At 41.1% G+C, this 24,853-nt stretch overlaps 2 protein-coding genes and 1 non-coding gene across 16 annotated transcripts in view; 1 reads left to right on the forward strand and 2 right to left on the reverse strand.

Annotated features, from left to right (window-relative positions):
• ST7L (suppression of tumorigenicity 7 like) overlaps positions 1-3,509 on the reverse strand; it is a 107,962-nt gene extending 104,453 nt beyond the window's left edge. For 6 of the 14 annotated variants that reach the window (XM_063625710.1, XM_063625704.1, XM_063625711.1 and 3 more), the window contains exons 1-2: positions 2,660-2,876; positions 583-665 (exon numbers count right to left, since the gene is read on the reverse strand). In XM_063625710.1, coding sequence (XP_063481780.1) covers positions 583-665; positions 2,660-2,864 — 288 coding nt within the window. In that variant the 5' untranslated portion in view covers positions 2,865-2,876. Of the gene's footprint in view, positions 1-582; positions 666-1,758; positions 2,283-2,659; positions 2,885-3,392 lie in introns of those variants that run through there. The other 8 variants (XM_063625712.1, XM_063625702.1, XM_063625709.1 and 5 more) reach the window with 4 other exon arrangements.
• CAPZA1 (capping actin protein of muscle Z-line subunit alpha 1) overlaps positions 3,414-24,853 on the forward strand; it is a 48,082-nt gene continuing 26,642 nt past the window's right edge. The window contains exon 1 of the mRNA XM_063625719.1: positions 3,414-3,626. Within this exon, the coding sequence (XP_063481789.1) occupies positions 3,516-3,626 (111 nt within the window). The 5' untranslated portion in view covers positions 3,414-3,515. The remainder of the gene's footprint in view (positions 3,627-24,853) is intronic.
• Positions 18,679-18,743, reverse strand: LOC134734995 (U7 small nuclear RNA). The gene has a single exon (XR_010117860.1). It is a non-coding gene; the product is annotated as a U7 small nuclear RNA (small nuclear RNA).

The raw sequence follows: 24,853 nt of genomic DNA on the forward strand, positions 1-24,853 counted from the left end.
GCTCTGCAGGCATTTAACTTTCAACACACCCCAAGCCCTCCCTGACTACAGTTTACAATAAGCCTTTAATATGTAAATAAATACTGTCAATCTCTAAAAGTAGATTGGGAGATGCAGTGTTCCCCAAACTTGTTTGTATAGGTAATTCTTTTCAAATGCTGAATATATTTTGGAAATGCTGATCCATAGGTAATAATAATTTATAATTATTATAACCATATAAAGGATTTTTAGGCCAGGGCGGTGCCTCACGCCTGTAATCCCAGCACTTTCGGAGGCCAAGGCAGGCGGATCACCTGAGGTGAGGAGTTGGAGACCAGCCTGACCAATATGGTGAAACACCATCTCTACTAAAAATACAAAAATTATCCGGGCATGGTGGCCGGCACCTGTAATCCCAGCTACTCTGGAGGCTGAGACAGAAGAATTGCTTGAACCTGGGAGGTGGAGGTTGCAGTGAACCCAGATCATGCCACTGCACTCCAGCCTGGGCGACAGAGCAAGACTCCGTCTCAAAAAAGAAAAAAAATATATCTTTAGATAAATACCAAAACATGAAGGAAGGAAATGGAAACTACTTACAAATATTAGTCCTGATATCAATGAAGATGTCCCTGTAAGTGCCACATAGAATTTGGGTGTCAATGAATTTAAAAATACAGTCACTGTCAAAAGAACAAGAATCAAAGTTTAAACAAATGCAAATTTAAAGTACTTAGGTTACAAATATGCAAGTATCTTTATGAGTGGTGGGACTTAAGTAGTATTAATATCTAGTGTGAAATTCACTTGAAAAAGTTTTAATTTGTATATATATTATACATAATGGCTTATAACTAATTGCAACAAATCAAAATGAGGTAATTCAGCTTGCTTTTGAGAATAAAACTAAAGCACTTATAAGTCATAATTTAGATAAGAACTTTTGCAAGTCTGTAAGAATAAGAAGATAAATATGCTTTTACAAAGGAGGTTCAAAACTACTCCATAATTATTTTGGTAGGATACAAAACCACTGTCTCAAATTAGAGGGAAGGAAACAGCGTATTTGGTATATCAGCTAGAGAGGCAAAATGGCTCAAAGAGAAAAGCAACAAACAGAAATCTCCCTGACTTACTGAAATCCTAGAGCAGATTTTTCACTTTAAATAATTATCTCATAAGTACTGTGGGTTTTAGAAAGAAATAAAAATCTGGCCAGGTAGGATGGGTCATTCCCATAATCTCAGAGTTTTGGGAGGCCAAGGCAGGAGGATTGCTGGTAGTCAGGAGTTCAAGACCAGCCTGGGCAAATAAAATAGACCCAGTCTCTATGCAAACTTTAAAACTCAGCCGGTCGTGGTGTTGCACGCCTGTAGTCCCAGCTGCTTGGGAGGCTGAGGCCAGAGGATCGCTTGAGCAAAAGAGTTCAAGGCTGCAGTGATCTTGCCACTGCACTTCAGCCTGGGTGACAGAGGGAGACTCTCTCTCTCTCTCTCTCTCTCTCACACACACACACACGAAAAAGAAAAGTAAAAAAGAAAAATCTACAGTAATCAACTATTCTCATCTAAATGTTGTATATGGTTAACATGTAGAAAAATAAATGACAAGTCAATCAGTAACACTGTGCATAGAAACCACCGTTAAGCACTTCCTTCACCTGTTACAGAGATGCCAAATTAGCTCTTCAGTTTAGCTTATTTGAGTGTGCTAGTTATATTTGAACTTGATATCTATCCTCCAAAAAAGCCAAAATATTTCCGAACATTACCTCACAGTCTTTCATGTCATCTCTGAACAGGAAAGGGGACATTTGCTGCCTTTTGCTACAGAAAAATCAACCACTGTACTGAATCATGTAACGGAAATACTTGTATCTTGTTCTGAGTTGCTGCTCAGACCTTGAGTGAAATATAATCACATGGTAAGGGGACCTGGGCCCTAAACACTTCATCCTGTCTACAACTAAAGAATAGTACAGTATATGAGAATCCATCAGGATCATCACTTCTTACATGTGTTCGTATTTTCAGCACAGACTACATAGCAAGTGTTCTACAGACGTCGAAAGAACTAGCAAACCCACTGTTGTTTGTGGCGCTCTCACTTCCTGTACTATTTTATTACTCAAGATAAGCCTAAAAGAACAGACAAAACTATCACGAAAACGATTTCTTAACAGAACTATTTTAAAACAAAAGAATCGTCAATTAAAATCATGCCATTTTCTTTCTCTGAAATATTTAAATTACAGATGTGCTCATCTTTGTTGCCTGGATATGAGTTCTCTCAGCTGGGCAGCGGGAGACTCAAAGTAGTGACTTTTAAGGGATCCTACCAGAGGTGGGGGAGCCAATATAAATTACGTATCCTAATCTGAGGCACTCTTCTGTCCGAATACCTGAAGCTTATAGCTTGTCAGGTGGCTTTTCCACGGAAAAACGAAGACATAAGAGAGAGGACGGACCTTAAGAGTTCTAGGGAGGAGCCGGTAACGGCAGCAGGCTTGACAATCAACTGCAAGGTTGCAGCCCAAAAGAAAAAGAACCCACTTGATCGCTCATCATCGACTCCTCAGAGGCCCTCTAGGACTACCGAGAATCTCTCGCCCCTTGGCTCTTGCCCCCGCCATCTCTCCTGGCCCCCCGCCCTGCCCCAGGAGGTCTGGTCCTCTCACCTGCTGCCAAATTCTCACACAGCCTCAAAGGGATCCTCAGAGCGTAAAGCAGCCCCAGCCCCGCCACGAACCACAACGAGGCCCCAGTCCCCGCCAGCCCGGCCCGCAGTCGCTCCCTCCAGCCTAGCGTCGGGTTTCGGCCAGGGGCAGATGCAGGAGACGCTCCAGCAGCCGCAGCTTCACCCAAGCCGCCACGGTCCGCCATCTTGCCGCTAAAGCAGGCGCCAGGAGCTGGGAGGGGAGGACAGGAAACCGGGAGTCGGGAATCCTGGGATAGTGGCGGACCTGAAGTTGGCCTCTGTGAAGGTTGAGTCCTGGGGAACCGGGACCGAGAAGATTTCGAAGGTGGAGGAGCGTGTCTCAAGATTGGGGCTACCTATTCCTTCGTGGGGCAGGGAAGGGGCGGACAGCAGCACCTGTTCTGGAGGAACTGGACTGAGATGTGACCCCGAAGTGAAGTGTTACCGCTTACAAACGAAATGATGGTCACCTTTCACACCCCCGCCCCCCGGGGTTGGAAAAGCCACCGATCGTTCAAGCGGCCAAGCAGCTCTTAGAGCTTTGGATTCGGCTGTCGTGGAGATAACGGGCACCAGAAAAACTTGGAGTAGCAACAGCTACTTGGTCGGATGGAGGCCAGGAGCCAAGAATAATCGAAACACGCTGCCAGCGCCCATTAGATGGATGGGAAATGAGTGTAACTCATTGGGAAAGATATTAGACTTCAAATCACCTAAGGCAAACCCTACTTCCTGGGGCGCGGGCGCTGGCGTTAGGAGACGTCACTCCCGCGCATAACTGACATGGCGCCCTCTTGGTCGGCGTTTCCGGGCGGGTACTTCCGACGGCCGCCGCGATGATTCCATCACTCGGCTTTCTTCCCGGCCTGCCTCGCGCCCGCAGCCGGGCTGGGTCAGAACAGCCCAAGATGGCCGACTTCGATGATCGTGTGTCGGATGAGGAGAAGGTAAGGGGTCCGCCTCTCTCTCTTACCTCCTCCCCCGACAGGGAACTGGGGCCCGGCCCGGCTGCGTTGAGAGCCTGGCAGTGTCCCCAGGAAAAAGAAGCTTCTTGGTCCATGCTGACATACGCTCTCCGCAGTCGGGACGCTTCCCTCTTACGGGGCTTTCCTCTGCTTCACGGTGGCCCCAGTTCCTCGTTCCCCGACTCTCCTTTCCTCTCAGGCCTGAGGCACAGCCCAGGGGCCTCCCTGCAAGGGAACAGACGTTTCCTTTATTGGATCGTGACTGTGGACTTCTTTCTGTAATTTTGCGAGAGGGTGGTGGTTATGTTGCGACATATCAAAAAGCAGTTATTTTACCGCCTTTAGCAGTTGGGGCTCACCCCATCCCCCCATTTGTAGATATAATTGGGGTTAGTTTGGGCGAGTCACTTCCTGGTCAGGATGGCTTCTTAACTTCCCTTTTGCTCCTCCTTCCTCAGGAAGTGATTTTGCTGTCACGACTCTTCGACAGAGAGAGGTCTCAAATGTTGCCCACCTCACTACACATGCACTACTTTTCTCATGTACTGTTGCCTGTCTGATTCGCTATAGTAAATCTGTGAGCCTCAGGGCATTTGCTTCAGAATTTGAACACCAGTCTTTCCCTATAGACACATCCTTTTAACGATAATTTTTGAAAATTTTGTTTCTTGTTAACAAATCTAAAATAGCTGATGGATTTTCTTAACCTCCAGAAAGGTTTTCTGTAACACATAATAAACCTCATGTTAACACGTTCAAGACTGAACAAAGCATACTGCCTTCTTTGATGCTCCAGTGTGGAGTCTTTGATTAGTTGAATTTGTCAGTGGTTTGTATACTTATTTCTTGAAAAGTGTCTTAAATACAAGAGCACATTCTAAGGTGGAATAACTTTTCTTCTGACAGTTGCACAGTTTCATAACAGTTTGTCAGGCTTTTCAGTAAGTACATGGTTTTAGGGCACGTAGAACTTAGAATGACCTCACAAGGTAACTTATTGGACAAGAATTATGACATTTGTCTCCCACTGTGGCTATTAGAAAATGTGTCCCCTTGAGTGCTCTGTAAATCTACCTGGGTGTTTTTTTTTTAATAAGAAGTTGGGATGGGGAGGGGACTGTTACAATCCATAAGTCCTTTGTACGGAATAACTTGATATATGTAGATATGGCATGCCATTTTGAAATGTTTAACAAGCCATTGACAACAGCGTTAGATTTTCTCTTATTTGAAAACATCTTCACACATGTTTAAGATTTAGGACAAAAACAAAGACATTTATATATAAGCCTATGCTGGAAATCGATCTATAATAAATTGTTCTAAGGCAAATAGTTACTATTCAAATAAAATTAAGCAAAAATCCTGTTACAATACAACTAAACAATTTTTTTTTTAAGACGGAGTCTCTCTCGGCTCACTGCAACTTCTGCCTCCCCAGTTCAAATGATTCTCCTGCCTCAGCTTCCCGAGTAGCTGGGATTACAGGCACCCGCCACCACGTCCAGCTAATTTTCGTATTTCTTGTAGAGACTGGGTTTCCTCTTGTTGCCCAGGCCGGCCTCCAACTCTTGGGCTCAAACGATCCATCCGTCTCCGCCACTTAAAGTGCTGGGATTACAGGCGTAAGCCACCGCGCCCGGCCAAAATTTCACAAATAATTTAAATAATAAACTTTTAAGTTTATTGTGCCTACCTGATACATATTGACCAGTGTTGTTGGATTTTTGTCTTTGATACCAGGTTAGAATGCCTTTAATTAAACTTGGGAAAATATATATTTTTAAATGCCAATTAAGATGCCTTTAGATACTGGCAGTGTTTTAATTAATGTCTTGGGTTGTTTTTTTTGTTTCTTTGTTTTTTGAGACGGAGTCTCGCTCTGTCACCCGGGGTGGTGTGCAGTGGTGCGATCTCCACTCGTTGCAACCTCTGCCTCTCTGGTTCAAGCGATTCTCCTGCCTCAGCCTCTCCAGTAGCTAGGATTACTGGTGCCCGCCACCACGCCTGGCTAATTTTTTGTATTTTTAGTAGAGACGGGGTTTCACTATATTGGCCAGGCTGGTCTCGAACTCCTGACCTCGTGATCTGCCCACCTTGGCCTCCCAAAATGCTGGGATGACAGGCGTGAGCCACCGAACCCAGCCAGTCTTGGTTTTTTTAATAGCAGATCTGTGACCAGTTTCCTCTTCTAGCATACTTTTTTTGTTGCCAAATATATTTTAATATTGCTTTTTATCTTTGTTACATTTTCTAAAGGCAGTGAACCTTTAGAAAATTTGGTGATAATGAATGGACTCTTAATTTCCTTATAAATATTTATGTAGAAGCTAGTAAAATTATGTGTTCTCATAACTGCTGAAGTTTTTTTAATCACTTTATAAAGAGGAAGTTGGGTTTTGTTACCTGAAATGGTCATGATGAGCTGTCTAAATAAAACAGGAAGTTGAAAGTGTAATAACTTTTAGAAATAAATGTTTTAGTTGTAGCTTTGAGTTCACAGTTTCCGAGAATGAACTTAAGCTTTTTAGTTATATGCTTAGCAAGACCAAGATACTGTAATTAGGAACTCTGAAATATGAGATGAATTACTTCTTTGGGTTCTTTTCATTGTCTGTTTCCTTTATTTCATTCAACATTTGTAAAACATAAAAGCAAAGGGAATTTTGGGGGGCTGGAAAATGTGATTAGCATATTTTTTCCCTTCAGCCTAACTAGTGGAATATTTGTGTACAATTTCAAAAGTATGGTAATTGAGAAGTTATGCTTTCAGTTTAGACAATGCTTTCAGTAATAAGATAAAGTTTTTAGTATTAAGAAAAACTACATGCTTTCAGTTTAGACAATGGTAGTGGTGTTAAGGCATTTTTGAGAAACAAGTTTATCAAAATTATTTAGTAGAGCTGTAGAAAATGTTGTAAATAGATGAAATATGGGGGCTCTGTTAGAGCACATGAAAAATATTTATACTTTTTTTTTTTTTTTTTTGAAACGGATTCTTGCACTGTCTCCCAGCCGGCTGGAGTGCAATGGTAAGATCTCGGCTCGGCCGGGCGCGGTGGCTCACGCTTGTAATCCCAGCACTTTGGGAGGCCGAGGAGGGCGGATCACGAGGTCAGGAGATCGAGACCACGGTGAAACCCCGTCTCTACTAAAAATACAAAAAAATTAGCCGGGCGTGGTGGCGGGCGCCTGTAGTCCCAGCTACTCCGAGAGGCTGAGGCAGGAGAATGGCGTGAACCCGGGAGGCGGAGCTTGCAGTGAGCCGAGATTGTGCCACTGCACTCCAGCCTGGGCGACAGAGCAAGACTCCGTCTCAAAAAAAAAAAAAAAAAAAAGATCTCGGCTCACTGCAACCTCCACCTCCTGGGTTCAAGTGATTCTCCTGCCTCAGCATCCCAAGTAGCTGGGATTACAGGCACCTGCCACCACACCCGGCTAATTTTTTGTATTTTTAGTAGAGACAGGGTTTCAATATGTTGGTCAGGCTAGTCTCAAACTCCTGACCTCGTGATCCGCCCGCCTTGGCCTCTCAAAGTGCTGAGATTACAGGCGTGAGCCACCGCACCTGCCAATTTATACTTTTAAACTGGATCCTTGATTATGTATTACCTCCTTAATTTACTAGTTACCATTGTAGGATAAAGCAAGCCCTAAAGATTGTTTGGTGTGGCTGTTTTCTAACAAGTCATCAATTAGTATTAAAACTGTCATACTTCCATCTTCACTTTTCAGTTAGTTTTGCTGAGAGGTATTCATATAATCTGTTAAGACATCCTAGGACAGGCCGGGCTCAGTGGCTCACGCCTGTGATCCCAACACTCTGGGAGGCCGAGGCAGGTGTGTCATCTGAGGTCGGGAGTTCAAGACCAGCCTGACCAACATGGAGAAACCCCATCTCTACTAAAAATACAAAAATTAGCTGGGCGCAGTGGCACATGCCTGTAATCCCAGCTACTCAGTAGGCTGAGGCAGGAGAATCGCTGGAACCTGGGAGGCGGAGGTTGCGGTGAGCCGAGACGGCGCCATTGCACTCCAGCCTGGGCAACAGGAGCGAAACTCCGTCTCAAAAAAAAAAAAAGAAAAAAGAAAGGCCAGGAGCGGTGGCTCACACCTGTAATCCCAGCACTTTGGGAGGCCGAGGCGGGCGGATCATGAGGTCAGGAGATTGAGACCATCCTGGCTAACACGGTGAAACCCCATCTCTACTAAAAATATAAAAAAATTAGCCGGGCGTGGTGGCAGGTGCCCGTAGTCCCAGCTAATCGGGAGGCTGAGGCAGGAGAATGGTGTGAACCCGGGAGGCAGAGCTTGCAGTGAGCCGAGATTGTGCCACTGCACTCCAGCCTGGGTGACAGAGCAAGACTCCGTCTCAAAAAAAAAAAAGAAAAGAAAAAGAAATCCTAGGACAGGAGCATAAAGCCTAATAAGCAGGTGCAGACTCACATGTCCAGTCTTTTGTTAGTAGTACTGATTTATCATAATTTCTTCCAGAACACTTAGCCGTTTTATTACGACCAGGCTTAATGCTAAATAAAGTAGTGTAAATTTGTCAGAAAATTCAGATCCCAGGTTTTTCTGATTATGTAGCCATGCTTTTTTTCACTATACTGTTCTTTTCCATATAGCTATGAATGAAAAACCAGAGTAGAGACATCCATTTAGTGGATTATAAATGAGGTATTATGGGCCGGGCATGATGGCTCACGCTTGTAATCCCAGTACTTTGGGAGGCCAAGGCGGTCAGATCATCTGAGGTCAGGAGTTCGAGACCAGCCTGACCTGGTGAAACCCCGTCTCCATTAAAAATACAAAATTAGCCGGGCGTGGTGGCGCATGTCTGTAATCCCAGCTATTCAGGAGGCTGAGGCAGGAGAATAGCTTGAACCTGGGAGGCGGAGGTTGCAGTGAGCCGAGATCGCGCCATTGCACTCCAGGCTGGGCGACAGAGCAAAACTCTATCAAAGAAAAAAAAGAGGTATTATGATGTAATGGAAAAGAGTGATTGTGAGTGTTAGATTTGGCCTATCCCTGTCGTGCTTCTAGCCACCTTGTCACTGATTTTGGAAACATCACTTAACCTCTATGGGTGGGCCTCAATTTCCATCTAAAATAGAGATATAGGGAGGAATTGGATCAAACCAGCCCAAGAAAATTTAATTATTTCAAACTCTAATGAAAAATCTCTATTTGAAAAATTGAAACACTGAAATGTTCTGGGAGGTTCTATTCATTGTCTGCTTTCCTACATTTGCCCTGATAACAAGACTGAGTTCCTTGATAACTGAAACCATGTCTCTTTATCTAGTGCCTAACATAGTGCCAAGCACACAGTATATGCACAGCCTGTTGGTATGAAAGAGAACACAACTTCATTAATTCTCATATCTCTCCAGTTCACACCCCTTCATCTCCTATAAAACACTCCTTCCCCTACAATTATTTCTGTTAGTCTCTAGGTGTTTCTTGTATTCAAGAGTATGTCCACAGTTTGGGTGCCTCTGTGCATTCCTTGTATCTGAGCATCTGCCATCATTGGTGCTCTGCCATGCCACTGCTGGGAACATTTGACCCCTCTGGGAGCATGTTCTTAATAGATCCCATAAACTTCAAAGCCTTATGGTTACCAAAATGATGGTGTATATATATATACTTGGAGCCTTGCAAAGCCCCTAATGATAGTATTTCCTTCACCAGCTGGAAGTACTCTCCTTTAGCGATCAGATTAAAACACACACCCAGGTGTGTGTTTTAAAGAAAAAGGACCCAAGAGGGAAAAAGTTTCCAAGGCATGAATGAATTAAGAGTGGCAGATGCTACTGAGATAGAAAGATGAGGACGGAGAAAAGAGCACTCACTCTGACAGTATTCTTTCCAACTGGATTTGGTAAATAAGAGTGAAGAGGTACCTCGAGTGAGCAGTGGGAGAAGTCATACTGGAAGGGATAAGCAGTGATTGACATAAGAAAGTAAAATAAATTCAGGTTCATCCAGACACCCCCCCTAATCTTGCCTTGACCCAGAAACATTGTGGTCACAGGGCTTTGGGCTTCCCACCCCCATAAGTAAGCTTCCTAATTATGATATCTTGGTCTTGCCAGGCATTTAGAGGGCCTTACTCTGTGGCCCTCCAGACAGTGATTTGAATGATTAAGTAAAGCTCTTTTTAGATAAGTGTTCTAGTCCAGTCTAAAATCAGCTTGTTGGTCTTTTTGGCACTGTCATTGTCCAGTCCAGCACATTCTCGGCTCCTTGCCACATCTCTGGCCTCAATGTGGGAGGCAAAGGCAGTGAGCATTTCCAGAGTGGTGAGATGGGTGCAGCACATAATGAGGCGATGTCCACACAGCATCTCTGAACAGCATGTCCACACAGGGCTCGAAGTCGTTATGCTGCATGTCCACAATAGCTGAGCAGTTGAGATTGGTGGAGTGGACCTTCTCATTACTCATCATCTAGAGGAAGGTCCTCATCATCTCTACTTCTCAAAGGGGTAGAATTGAACCTGAACCTGCTTGACAGACAAGAGCCCAAGCCTAACCAAGGTGGCTGCCATGGTGACCCTCGCCCCGAAAGCCATTTCCATTAATTTAAAAATTGTAGGTATATAGGAACTATAATAACAGGCTTAAAATTAAAATTTGCTCTGTGTGGTGGGTCACACTTGTAATTCCAATACTTTGGGAGGCTAAGCTGGGGCAATCACTTGAGCCCAGAAGTTTGAGACTAGCCTGGGCAACATAGTGAGATCCCGGCCTCTACCAAAAAAAAAAAAAAAAAAAATGGTAGGAAAGAGCACCAGTAAAAAGTCTCCTCCTGCCGCTGTCTTCCACCCAGTTTCCCTAACAAGTAGCCAATATTACCAATTCCTCTTGTATCTTTTCTAATTATATGCATATACAAACACACTTTTCACTTAATAATATCTCTAACCTGTCCACATTCCATCTACCATTATTTTCATTCAGGACCTTTTTTAATGCTTGAATTATTTTTAACAACATTTTTAATTATCTCTCTGCCTCAGGCCTCTCCTTCCTTTATACATCCTTCCTGGTTTATCATAAATTCTTCACAGCTATAATGTATTATGAAATTTTGAGCAGTGTGTAAAAATTATCTTTGGTACAACTGTACATACAGATTGTTAAGGCAGTGTCGGTAAAATGGAACATTGATCGAACTCTGTTGAGTGTAGATCATGGTATAACATACTGTTTAAACAAGAAAACACCATAATGGCAGACTGTAGCAAAGGAAGGTGGTAAGGGAACTTTGCTTTGTGGATTCTTTGTTTTACATCTGGATAACATTTAAGTGCTTATTTTGTGCTAACTATGTATTAACCATGCATTTATCTCACAACATCCTTATAGGGCAGATACTTATGCCTGTTTTACAGTAGAGTAAACTGAGGCACAGGCACATTTGAGGTTAAAATATATGACCCAAGTGTCCAGAACTAATAAATGGCAGAGTGGATATAATGCCGTTGTCTGCTGTCAGAGCCTATGCTCTTACCCATTTTGATTCCTTTAAGTAGATAGTAAGATAGTAAGCAGTTTTGATGAAATAATGACATAGTCCTAAACAGCAACCAAGTTAATCATATAGTAACCTGGATGCCTTTATAGACACTGAAACATTGGTGTTCTGTGGTCCTGACTGCATTATAATTGTTGCTGAATGGCCAGGTGCGGTGGTTCACACTTGTAATCCCAGCACTTTGGGAGGCTGAGGCAGGTGGATTACTTGAACCCAGGAGTTCAAGACCAGCCTGAGCAACATAGTGAAACCCCATCTCTACAGAAAATACAAAAATTAGCCCAGCATAGTGGCACACGCCTGTAGTCCAGTTACTTGGGAGAATCACTTGAACCTGAGAGTAGGAGGTTGCAGTGAGCCGAGATCATGCCATTGCACTCCAGCCTGGCCTGGGCGACAGTGCGAGACTCTGTCTCAAAAAAAAAAAAAAAAAAAAAAAAAAAAGGGCCAGGCGTAGTGGTTCACGCCTCTAATCCCAGCACTTTGGGAGGCTGAGGCAGGTGGATCACCTGAGGCTAGGAGTTCGAGACCAGCCTGACCAACATGGAGAAACCTCGTTTCTACTAAAAATACAAAATTAGCTGGGCGTGATGGCACATGCCTGTAATCCCAGCTACTCAGTAGGCTGAGGCAGGAGAATAGCTTGAACCCAGGAGGCGGAGGTTGCAGTGAGCCAAGATTGCGCCATTGCACTCCAGCCTGGGCAACAAGAGTGAAACTCCGTCTCAAAAAAAAAAAGTTGCTTAGTGCTCTTTGAGCTTAAGTATACCGTGAAATATTGTAGTTATTTATGCTGTGTTATTAAACACGTGTTGAAAAACATGGCTCTAGAAATTTAAAGATCATTAAAGTCCCCATAACAAGGCCAAGGAGAAACTTTACAGTATGACAGTATCTTAGAACATCCTTGCCTATGGTAGAATCTGTGTTTCCTTCAAAAACAGATTTCTGAGTTCCATCCTAGGTATATTGAATCAGAATTTTTTAGAACCAGTTGTCAGGAATTATTTATAATAAGCCTCCCAATAATTATTGGAATACTTGAGAACCATTATCTTAGCGAACTTGCTGTGGTTCAAATCTTAGTCCTCTGCTTATTTAGCTCAGAAGCTTGATTGATCAGGATACTAAACCCAAGTCTCTCTCAGGGATAAACTCATTTTAGCCAGGCTTATGAAACTAATGTATAAAACTGGAATAACAATTTAATACATATAGAAGGAATTAAGTTCTTTTTTTCAGATAGGTCAGGAACATGGGAAATCAAGTTAGAATGTTTTAATGGAGCATAGAATTAGAACAAAGGAAGTTAACTAGATAGTCAAAGTATTGATGGCATTTTGTTTCACAATAGGCATATGTACCCAACACCAAAACCAAGTCAGGTCTTTGTATAACAGCATTGGACATTTTTCCTCTAGATAGGTTCATTTGTTGTCACATTACTAGCAGGGGAGTTTTGCAGGACTGGTTATGTGTCAAAAATTTGCATACTGCAGCTTCTACAGTCTGCGCCCCCTTAGTTAATGACACTTGCATTCTTTAGTTGCTCAGGTCAAAAACGTTAGTGTTATCTTTGACTACTATTTCTCTCACAATCCACATGTAGTCCACTGGCAAATCCTGTAGTCTCTGTCTTTAAAATAAACCCAGAATTTGACTATTTCTTACCACACCCTTATTCTAACCACTCTGGAAGAAGCTATTGTGACCTCTAGATTATTAAAATACTATTTTTTATGGTTTGCCTGCTTCTGCTGTTGCTCCTCCCCAGCAGTCTGTCCTCGATGAAGCATCCAGAGTGATCTGGTTAAAGTGTAGGTCAGAACATGTCACTTTTCTGCTCAAAGCCCTCCAGTGGCCTCCCATCTTCTTCTAAGTCCCTATGTTCTGGGATGTTACCTCTTTGCCATTTATCTCTGACTTTATCTCCTGCATGTTCTTCTGGTCTTTGTTCCAATCACATATTCTCACTGAAGAATCTTTGCATTTGTTCTTTTCTCTGGAGTTCTCTTCCTTCTGTATCCTTCACTTCAGGTACTTAACCAGAAGTCACCTCCTTAGTGAAGCTTTCTCTGGTTATTCTATCCATTTCCAAATCCTAACATTTCTTGTCCCTTTTCTTTGCCTTGTTTTTTCTCCTTAGCATTTATCACTTGCCAGCTCGTATTTTACTTAATCTTCTCTGTTGTCTTTACCCACTAGAATGTAAACTCCATGAGGACAGTATGCTGGTGAGTCACCATTGCCTAAGACATAGTGGGTCTTCTGATATTTGTTGAATGCATGAATCTTGCTTGGATAGCATCTGTCTTGATTTCATTGTTAACTCTCATACGGCAGTCTGATTTCCAAGTTTTGTGAGGCCATATTGAGGACTCCAGTACTTCTGTATTACTGATAGATTTTTATTAATGGAGCTTTTTCCTCAGAAAGCTTTAGCAAGTGACCATTGCCTATGACATACAGAATGAAACCAGATTTGGTATTACCATCATTACTGCTATCTGACTTACCTTACTTCATCCTTCTCTTTTATTATCTCCAAATCCTCTGTCTACCAAACAAGAGAGTGTTTTCCCACTACCCTTTTTGTTCTTCTTATTTCCTCACTCATAGTGCCCTCCCTTTCCTCCCTTCCACCCTATCTAGAGTACTTTGCAGAGCCCAGCTTCTCCTTTTCTCTGTAGTTGTCCTTCACCAACCCAGCTCAATATTCAACTCCATACTCTTAAGTTCTGTGCCTTATGTTATCTGTACTACTGTTTTGGCAGTTTTGCTGCTTTGAATTATAGTTGTTTTTAATTTTTTTATTTTATTTTTGGGACAGGGTCTCACTTTGTCACCAAGACGGGAGTTCAGTGGTGGGATCTTGGCTTACTGCAACCTCTGCCTCCTGGGCTCAAGTGATCCTCCCACCTCAGCCTTCCTACTGAGTAGCTGGGACTGCAGGCACGAAACTAATTTTTAAATTTTTTTTTGTAGAAACAGTCTCACTATATTGCCCAGACTGGTCTCAAACTCCTGGGATTACAGGCATGAGCCACTGCACTCGGCACTCGGCCCTGGCAATTATTTTATTTTTAATTTTTTAATTTTTTATTTGTGTTTATTTTTATTTTTTTTAGAGACAGAGTCTCACTCTTTCGCCCAGGCTGGAGTGCAGTGGCACCATATCGGCTCACTGCAACCTCCGTCTCCCGGGTTCAAGCGATTCTCCTGTCTCAGCCTCCTGAGTAGCTGGGATTACAGGCGCCTGCCACCGCACCTGCCTAACTTTTTGTATTTTTACTAGAGACGGGGTTTCACCATCTTGGCCAGGCTGATCTTGAACTCCTGACCTCGTGATCCACCCGCCTCGGCCTCCCAAAGTGCTGGGATTATAGATGTGAGCCACCACGCCCAGCCGGATTTTTTATTTTTTGAGATGAGACATCATTGTGTGCCCACGCTGGTCTCAAACCCCTGGGCTCAAGTGATCCTCCTGCCTTGACCTCCCAAAGTGCTGGGATTACAGGCATGAGCTCCCTGTGCCCAGCCTGAATTATAGTTATTTTTAAATGCTGGCACATCTTTACTGAAGGCTATTATTTGTATAAATTGTTTTGTTAACAGTGGTAAAGTATACAGAGATTGGAAAGCTAAGGTGCTTACTGTATGTTATATTCGTCTTATGTTGTTTGTATCTACCAGGATGAATTGTACTTTATATTAGCTTAAGGTAGTGGCTGTCAACCCTGACAGCACGTTAGAATCACCTGAGGAGGCTTTTAAACTGATGCCCAAGCCCTACCCCAGACTATTACATCAGAATTTCTGCAGGTGGAACCCATATGTCAATATAGTTAAATCTTCCCAGGTGATTCTAATGTGTAGCCAAGGTCCAGAACCACTGATTTAAGGCAAAAGATAACTTGTTGGCTTACTTCTTTGACAGTCCTACTCTTTGTCTTTGTCTTTAGTATTCACCTCAGTGCCTGAGACCAAATGAATTGTTTTGTGGTTTGTTTTGAGTGAATGAACAAATTGTTAAACACAAAGAGCTGAACTTTTTAAAAGACAACATAACTCAGAATTCACTGATGTCTAGGTATTTGCTTAGGGAAGAAAATTAAGTATCTGCTGTATGGGAGTCTGTCTCATGTTACCTCATGGGTTCTTAAAACGGTCCTAGATATGAGTAGGTTTTATAATCACAAATGAAGAAACTAAGACCCAAGCAATTTAGCGGTAAAGCTGGCATGTGAAACTGTATCTGACTCCCAGTGATTTTGAGGGAAAAAAAATTGGTAAAAAGATATACTTTAAGTTAGAATGCCGTAACATGCTAGATACATACCAGACCTTAAAGGCAAAACCGTTCTTGTTTCCCAGTGTTGCTTTTTCCATCTAGCATGGGTTCTCACTGCCAAACTTTACCGTTTCGAACTTGACATCTACATCATTGCTCGCTAACATGTGAATCTCAGGGTACTTGGTGTGGTCATTTTTCCCTAATTTATTTTATTTATTCTTGGGCAACCTCCGGACCAGAATAGTTTCAAAGAGGCTTTTTCCTAATTTTTTAACCTTATGGATATTTTTTTTTAAGCACATTTAAGCTTCTAAACAAGTTGCTTATGGGATGTTTTCACTCATTTTAATTTTTTTTCTGTATGTTGTAAATGTTAGGCTTAAATATGTTATTTTTAAACACTACTAAGTGGTATGAAATACAATGACTCCTAGTTAAAGTAAAAATTATTCTAGTGCATGTTAAAACAGTAGACTATTCAAAATTGTTATGGCCAGGTGTGGTGGCTCATGCCCGTAATCCCAGCACTTTGGGAAGTCAAGGCGGGCGGATCACCTGAGATCAGGAGTTCAAGACCAGCCTAGCCAACATGGTGAAACCCCATCTCTATTGAAAATACAAAAATTAGCAGGGCGTGGTGGTGGGCGCCTGTAATGATCCCAGCTATTTGGGAGGCTGAGGCAGGAGAATTGCTTGAACCCAGGAGGTGGAGGGTGCAGTGTGCCGACATCACGCCACTGCACTCCATCCTGGGTGACAGAGCAAGACTCCATCTCAAAAACAAACCAAAGAAAAGACTATTACAATAGGGGAGAAAAATCAGGCTCAACTCCTAATACAGTAAAGACAGCTAGGTATTTACGTATAGCCAATAAGCAGAGCTGGGGAGAAAATTATTAAGGGGAGACCATGAGGGTAGGGGGATACATGCTGAAGGCAGTTCAAAGACTTACACATCAAAAGTAGGGAATGAAGAACTTGATCAGATATCAAGGGTGGGCAGATTCTTGCTAAAACTGGGCTAGGTAGGCCAAAGACGGGGATGTGGGGCAGGGAGGCGGGGTGGGGTGTCAAATCCTAGTTCAAAAGAGGCCTTAGAGAGAAGCCTAAAGTTTGCCACTCCATGTGTGTGTGAGATGTACATAATTGCTTTAGTAAATAGTCAAGTGTTTAAGACATACCAGAAAAGCAGTTATTCCCTAGAGTTTGTAGAATGTTTTAAAGTGAAATTGCTCTACTTAAAACTAACTTGCCTGACTTCCCTACCTACTTGTGTCTAATAAAACTCATAATTGGCTACTAATAGAGAAAACAATTTCTAAAGACTATTAAAATGACTTTTGAAAGAGTGAATGTGAAGCAAATTATTTGGAAATGCCAGCATCTATTTTTTATAATGTTGATCCTGATTTAAGACATATCTTTATGCTTTCAAGTCTTATCTCTTGCTAATAATGATAAAATAAACTATATACATCTACAATTTTATTTCTGAGTACATTCTGTGTATCTCCAGGTCTAAACTGGGAAAATAATATGTAGCTTATTTGGAATTTTAAGAAACACAGATAATAGTAACTTTTATTTAGTGAAACCAGTACTGTATACATTATTACTAACTGTGGTCACCATGCAGTGCAGTAGAGCACTAGAACTTATTCTTCCAGTCTCACTGTAACTTTATACGCTCTAATTGCTATCTTTGATATCTTTCCTTTCTCCTTCCCTGACCCCTCAGCCTCTGGTAACCACCATTCTATTCTCTGTTTCTCTGAAATAGGCTTTTTTAGATTCCGCATATCTTATAGTGAGATCTTACAGTATTCATCTTTCCGTGTCTGGCTTATTTCACTTAGCATATATCTTTCAGGTCCATTCTTGTTGTTGCAAAAGATAGAATTTCCTTCTTTTTAAAAGCTGTATAGTATTCCATTGTGTGTATATAACACATTATGCATTCATCTGTTGATTGATACTTAGGCTACTTTCGTATCTTGATTATTGTGAACACTGCTGAAATGAACATGGGGGTGCAGATATCTCTCTGACATACCAATTTCAGTTCCTTTGGCTATCTATCCAGAAGTGAATTTCTGAATCATATGGTAATTTTAGTATATTGCAGAATTTCCATGCTATTAGTATTTTCTAAAATGGCTGTACTAATTTACATTCCCACCAACAGAAGGGTTCCTTTTTCTCCTTATCGTGGCCCAAGACTTGTTACCATTTGTCTTTTTGATAATAGCCATTCTGACAGGCATGAGGTGATATCTCATTGTGGTTTTAATTTTCATTTCCCTGATTAGAGATGTTGAACATTTTTTCATATATCTCTTGCCCATTTGTATCTCTTTGAGAAATGTCTGTTCAGACCATTTGCCCATTTTAAAATTGGGTTATTTGTTTTCTTGCTATTGAGTTGTTTTGAGTTCCTTATGTATTTTCGGTATTAGCCCTTTATCAGATGTATAGTTTGCAAATATTTCCTCCCAGTCACTTAGTTGTATCCTCATACTGTTAATTTTCTCCTTTGCCATACGGAAGCCTTTTAGTTTGATGCAACATCTGAAATATCTTCAAATGGGAAAGACTCCGTTAGGAAATAGCATTGAATTCTGTGCAAGCAGAACTTACCAGGATAAGAATAACGTCCTGTATCTGTCTCTTTCAGGAAAAATAAATGCAACTATTTATTCTTGAATACTTTTGGAATGGGTTAGAGTAAAAATAAGTAAAATAAATATTTACAGAGGCACAGTTTACTACTATTATACTTTCTTTAAGTATACCGTATTTGGAAAACTTTAAAAACTTTGAAATATGTGTTATTACTTTAAAGGGAAATTGGTACAGACATTTTCATAAAGCTTTTTTGGTCAGTAAAAAGTTGCTACTGTTTGTAGTTGTTGGTGGGGATTATTATGATGGTAATGATAGAGAATATAAAGTGGCTAGGACCCAAAGGATTTCTAGAAAAAGGATTATTTTCTTTGAAGTAGTAATTTGATAGTAATTTGAAGAGTTTGCTCAGTTTATAATTTAAAGTAACAGTTATCCTGCTGTGACCAGTTAAGATAACAGTAGCTGACATTTATTGAGCCTCTCCTGTTATATTTTAAGTATTCTGCTAAAGATTTGACCATATATTATCTCATTTAATCTTCACAACAATTTTTTTAAATTTAATATTGGGTAGGTTGGTTTCTGGTGAAAACCAGAAAACCTGCTACAAAAATTCTAAAAGAGCTGTAACAATTCACAACAATTTTTAAGGAGTACATACTGTCCCACTTTAGGGAGAGGATGTGGTTCAAAGAGATTTTTAAGTGACTGAAATTCAAAACTGGGTCTGTCCAATCCAGAGCCTGTGTCTTTCCATTTTGCCATAGTACCTCATAATAATCTTTAAAACTGAGAACATTTCCTTCACATCTTTTTATTCAAAAGGGATTTTGTAAACATTTACTCATTGCCTGCTACATGTAATTTAATTTGCTAGACCCTGTAATGTATAGAAGAGGAAAGCAAGGCAGTTTCCCTCCCAAAAAAACTTGAGTCTTTGGAGGCAGACTAGTACCTATAGAACTAATTATCAATAGCAGTTATATTTTAGATGCTACGATAAGCATTCAAATACACTTTGAACACTTTTTACGGTTGGGTTGGAAGAACCCAACCTTTAAAAGATGGGAAGGATTTAGACAGGCCAAGATAGGGAGAAAGGCACAACTTTCAAGGAGAGTATGAGTCAAGGCCAAGAGGTGAAGTCTTTAATACATTCAGTAGACTAATGAAGGAGGTAAAGATTTTTATTGACCAGGGAGACATGCTGGCAGAGATTTGGCTCCTAAAGTATACAAAACTGGGGTGGTATAAACTGACCAGGCCTTTGCTGATAAGTGGAATGTGGATATTTTCTAGCAAAAGAATTCTCCCTTTTCTGTCTAGAATTATCCACCGGTGCCCACAAAGAGTTGCAGTTGTTAAATATTTAACTTAAAGTTCTTTTGTACGTGTTTGTCAAGGATTTTTTTTTTTTTTTTTTTTTGAGACAGAGTAGCTGGGATTACAATGCCCAGCTAATTTTTGCATTTTTAGCAGAGACAGGGTTTCCCCCTGTTGGCCAGGCTGGTCTTAAACTCCTGACCTGCCTCGGCCTCCAAAAGTGCTGAGATTATAGGTGTGAGCCACCGTGCCCAGCCCAAGGAAATAATTTTAAAAGCTAGTGATGGCTGGGCTTAGTGGCTCACGCCTGTAATCCCAGCACTTTGGGAGGCCGAGGCAGGCAGATCATGAGGTCAGGAGTTCGAGACCAGCTCAGTCAACATGGTGAAACCCTGTCTCTACTAAAAATACAAAAATTAGCCAGGCGTGGTGGCAGGCGCCTGTAATCCCAGCTACTCAGGAGGCTGGGGCAGGAGAATAGCTTGAACCTGGGAGGCAGAGGTTGCAGTGAGCTGAGATTGCGCCACTGCACTCCAGCCTCGGTGACAGAGCAAGACTCTTTCTAGAAAAAAAATAAAAAGGCCGGGCGCGGTGGCTCACGCTTGTAATCCCAGCACTTTGGGAGGCCGAGGCGGGCGGATCACAAGGTCAGGAGATCGAGACCACGGTGAAACCCCGTCTCTATTAAAAAATACAAAAAATTAGCCGGGCGTGGTGGCGGGCGCCTGTAGTCCCAGCTACTCGGAGAGGCTGAGGCAGGAGAATGGCGTGAACCCGGGAGGCGGAGCTTGCAGTGAGCCGAGATTGCGCCACTGCACTCCAGCCTGGGTGACAGAGAAAGACTCCGTCTCAAAAAAAAAAAAAAAAAAAAAAAAAAAAAAAAAAAAAAAAAAAAAAAAAAAAAAGAAAAAAATAAAAAATAAAAGCTAGTTATGAATAGGTGCAATGTTGATGAAATGTGTGGGGTCTGTTATTAAAAGATTATCTAATAAGCTAGTTTTATAAATTCCTTAGGACATTTTCTGAAGATTGTTGCTAAAATATGGTATATAAAAATCTAAGAAAATTAAGCCATTTCTAGGGAAAATGAAACTTAGGACTTTTCAGTGCGACTGATTTTTAAACTTTTAGTACAGATACTAGTAATGTGAAAATGAAATTTTGAATCTTGCAACGATTGGTTTATTATTATTTCCCCCTTTTAGAGGTAAGAGAATAAGACGAATGGGAAGAAATTGAAATTTAGGAAATCTTACCTTTTGTTGGTTATATATTTTAAATCCCCCCTTTTTAGGTTAGAAACAAAATATAATTAATTTTATGCTAGTAATTTTATTGTAATATTTAAATATGTGAAAGAGAGAATTATGTAAAAGCCTCGGATATTCTCCCTTTAAAATATTCGAAGAGTTACACCCTTTACTGTAGATACTATCTGACGAATACAGTGTGTAGTGAAACTATTACTTTATGAAATAGGGACAGTTTTTTAAAGGCTTTTTTTAAAGCAGCAGTTCAGTTTTTGTTCAACTAAAACCTTCGTATTAGTGATTCTCAAGTTAGGGGAGCTGACATACCTCCCCTTTATGGGAGATAATTGCCTTCTTTCTTTCCCTCTCCCACCCTTGAGAATGATTGACTAAATCACTGTTGATGAAAATGTCATCCCTCATCTGTATTGTAGCAAAGATATTTTTTTCAATCACTAACTGCTTAGTCATTTCCCTCTCCCCTTTTGCTCTATTAATTTCATCTTAGCTTTGACCCAGTTTTGAAGTTGGATAAAATGTTAACTTTTAAACTTATTATTTATCATTTTATCTATTCCTCTCAACTTTGTGACAACTGCATCTTTCACAAGCATAGCCTTGACTCAATTCTTGGTTAAAACAGTCTAAAAGGACAAAGCCAAATTCATGTGACACACTAAAGGTAATCCTCCAGACTTTTACTTCCTTTTAATACTGCATGATATAGTTGAATGTCCAAGTTACAATTCCAGCTCCACCCATTTATTATAAGCATGCAATCTTAGACAAGGCACTTACACTCCCTGAACCTATTTCTTGATTTATAAATGGGGATAATAGTCTCTCCCCTGCCTTCTTTAACAAGCTGTTTTAAAGATCAATAAAAGAAACAGCTTATGTAAGAGTTTTATAAACAATAAAATAGTATTCATTCATTCACATTCCTAGCATGTTCTAGGTCTCAGTCCTGGGTATACTGCACTGAACAAACATAACAAGTTCTTTTGTTCTATGTCAGGGGTTGACAAACTATGGCCAGTGGGCCAAATCCAGTCCACTATCTGTTTTTGTTTTGTTTTATTTTGTTGTTTGTTGAGACAGGCTCTTGCTCTATTGCCCAGGCTGGAGTGCAGTGGCACAATCATAGCTCACTGCAGCCTTGACCCCCCAGGCTCAAGTGATCCTCCTGCCTCAACCTCCTGAGTAGCTTGGACTACAGGCATGTGCCACCATGCCCAGCTAAATTGTTTTGTTATTTTTAATAGAGATAAGATCTTACTATGTTGCCTAGGGTGGGTCTCGAATTCCTGAGCTCAAGCAATCCTCCAGCTTTGGCCTCCTAAAGTGTTGGGATTACAGGTGTGAGCTGCTGTTTTGGGCCCACTGCTCGTTTTTATAGGATCTATAAACTAATGCTTTTAGAATGGTTGAAAACAAAAAAAGAATAATCATATTTCATGATGTGAAAATTACATGAAATACAAATTTCAGAGTACAAAGTAAAGTTTTATTGGAACACAATCATGCTTAACAGTTGGGACAGAAACTGTGTGACTCCCAAAGCCCATCTGCCCTCTACATTAGCAGTTTATTGACTCTTGCCCTATGATCTTGGACTTCTTTGGGGGTTGTTGGACAGTAAACATGTAAGTATATGTTCAGTAGTGGCAAATTCCTTGAAGAAAAATAAAGCAGTAAAGGGGCTAGAATTGTGAAGGTTGGAAGGGTACAACAGCTAATTTATATATGGGAGTTAGGGAAGGGTAGTTTATTTGGCAGGTAACACGTGAACAGAGACTGAATAAAGATTGGAGTGAATCATCCAAGAGAGCATTTCTGGCCAAAGGAAGAAGAAATATGCCCTGAGGCATGAGTGTAGCTGTAAGTCTAGGAGCTAAGTGTTATGAGTGGAGGAATTAGGGAAGGAGGAGCCATGGAACAGACTTTACATTTATTTATTTATTTATTTATTTATTTTTTTTTTTTTTTTGAGACAGTCTCCTCTGTCGCCAAGGCTGGAGTGCAGTGGCACCGTGTTGGCTCACTGCAACCTCCATCTCCTGGGTTCAAGCAGTTCAGTTCAGTTCTCCTGCCTCAGCCTCCCGAGTAGCTGGGATTACAGGTGCCCACCACTACGCCCGGCTAGTGTTTATATTTTTAGTAGAGACAGGGTTTCACCATGTTGGCCAGGCTGGTCTCAAACTCCTGACCTCAGGTGATCCACCCACCTCGGCCTTCCAAAGTGCTGGGATTACAGGCGTGAGCTACCTACCGCACGCAGCCCAGACTTCAGATTTTATAGTGAGTATGTAAGTATATCAGGCCAGGCACAGATTTTTCACAAATAGACCAAAAAAAAAGGTTGATTATTAAAAGTAGGATTACTGATTTTTTAAATAAGAGATTGATACCAACAGTTGAAAAGTACAGAAATATGATTAAGTGTACATGCCAAGGAAAATATAGATAGAAATCTATATTGTAACGGTTAGTCCTATGTAGCATAATTTTCATGAGTTGAGCAGGATTTCTTCCTGATTAGAATCTCTCTTTTTATTGTTTTTGCTCAGTTAATATATGGAGCCTTATGGAGCATTTCCTCTCCACCGGTTTTCATCCCAGAAAAAAGAATATACTATCTGTAATTACCCTGTCAAGGCAGGATTCTAAAACTTTATGTACCTAAGAATATTCTAACATGTATTTTTGTGGCATGAATTCCTGATGCCTGTTTCCAGGTAGTCCACATACCAACTTTTTTTTTCCAAGTCTTAAAAAATTTGTAGGATTTGTAGCTAAAAGAAATTTTGCAGATCTTCTAATATGACTCTATGAGGAGTTGGATTATAATGAGAAAACTCAGGACCGAAAACAGTTAGTAATGTTTCTAGAATCACAAATCTAGTTAGCTAATGGACCAACAGAGACAGTTATTGGAACCCAAATTTTCCATTCTACCTTGCTCCATCAATCACTAGGCCTTTCTTGACTAACGGTTTCATCACAGAGCAGCTTTTCTTTGTCCTTTTCAGAATAAGAGTGAACTTACAGTAAGATTATTTGTATAAACCCAGGAATGCTAAAGTTGTAAAGTATTTCTGTTTTGTTTATTTTCTTTTTTGAGACAGTCTCACTCTGTCGCCCAAGCTGGAGTGCAATGGCGGGATCTCGGCTCACTGCAAGCTCCGCCTCCTGGGTTCAAGAGATTCTCCTGCCTCAACCTCTCAAGTAGCTGGGATTACAGGTGTGTGCCACCATGCCCGGCTAAGTTTTGTATTTTTAGTAGAGACAGGGTTTCACCTTGTTGGCCAGGTTGGTCTCGAACTCCTGACCTCAAACGATCCACCTGCCTCAGCCTCCCAAAGTGCTGGGTTTACAGGCATGAACTACCACACCCAACCCAAATTTCTGTTTTTTTTCTAATTCTCTTCTCACTCCCAGTGTTTTTTTTTGTTTTTTTGTTTTTTTTCTTTTTTTTGAGACAGAGTCTCCCACAGTTGCCCAGGTTGGAGTGCAATGGTGCAATCTTGGTTCACTGCAACCTCCACCTTCTGGGTTGAGGTGATTCTCCTGCCTCAGCTTCCCAAGTAGCTGGGATTACAGGCACCCACCACCACACCCAGCTAATTCTTGTATTTTTGGTAGAGATGGGGTTTCGCCATGTTGGCCAGACTGGTCTTGAACTCCTGACCTCAAGTGATCCGCCCACCTCAGCCTCCCAAAGTGCTAGGATTACAGTCGTGAGCCACCACACCTGGCCCCAGCTTTATTTTCAAGAGACTCTTGAAAGTATTTTTTTTTCTGCTGAAGAATAGTTTGAATTTGATGGGGTCATCAATAAACTTAAAATTGTTTGAAGGAAATAAAGAAGTCAACAGAGGATATCTATCTAGAAATAAGGCTCACTTTATTGTTAGATATACCATGTTCTTTGCCCTACCTTAGGGAGTTGAATCATCTTCATACTCATTATTACATCAAATATTAGGGAATTTTCATCCTTTCTCTCGTAGTATGTTAGAACTATACTGAGAGACCCATTTGTGGTGAGTCCTATTTCTTATCATTACTAGCATTATTACTATGTATAGATACTGCCAAATATGTATATATTGGTATTGCCAAATGCCAAATAGATAGGAGCCATTCTGGAGGATCTTACATCAGTTTAA

This window comes from Symphalangus syndactylus, chromosome 12, assembly GCF_028878055.3.
Source record: "Symphalangus syndactylus isolate Jambi chromosome 12, NHGRI_mSymSyn1-v2.1_pri, whole genome shotgun sequence".
Lineage (NCBI taxonomy): Eukaryota > Metazoa > Chordata > Mammalia > Primates > Hylobatidae > Symphalangus > Symphalangus syndactylus.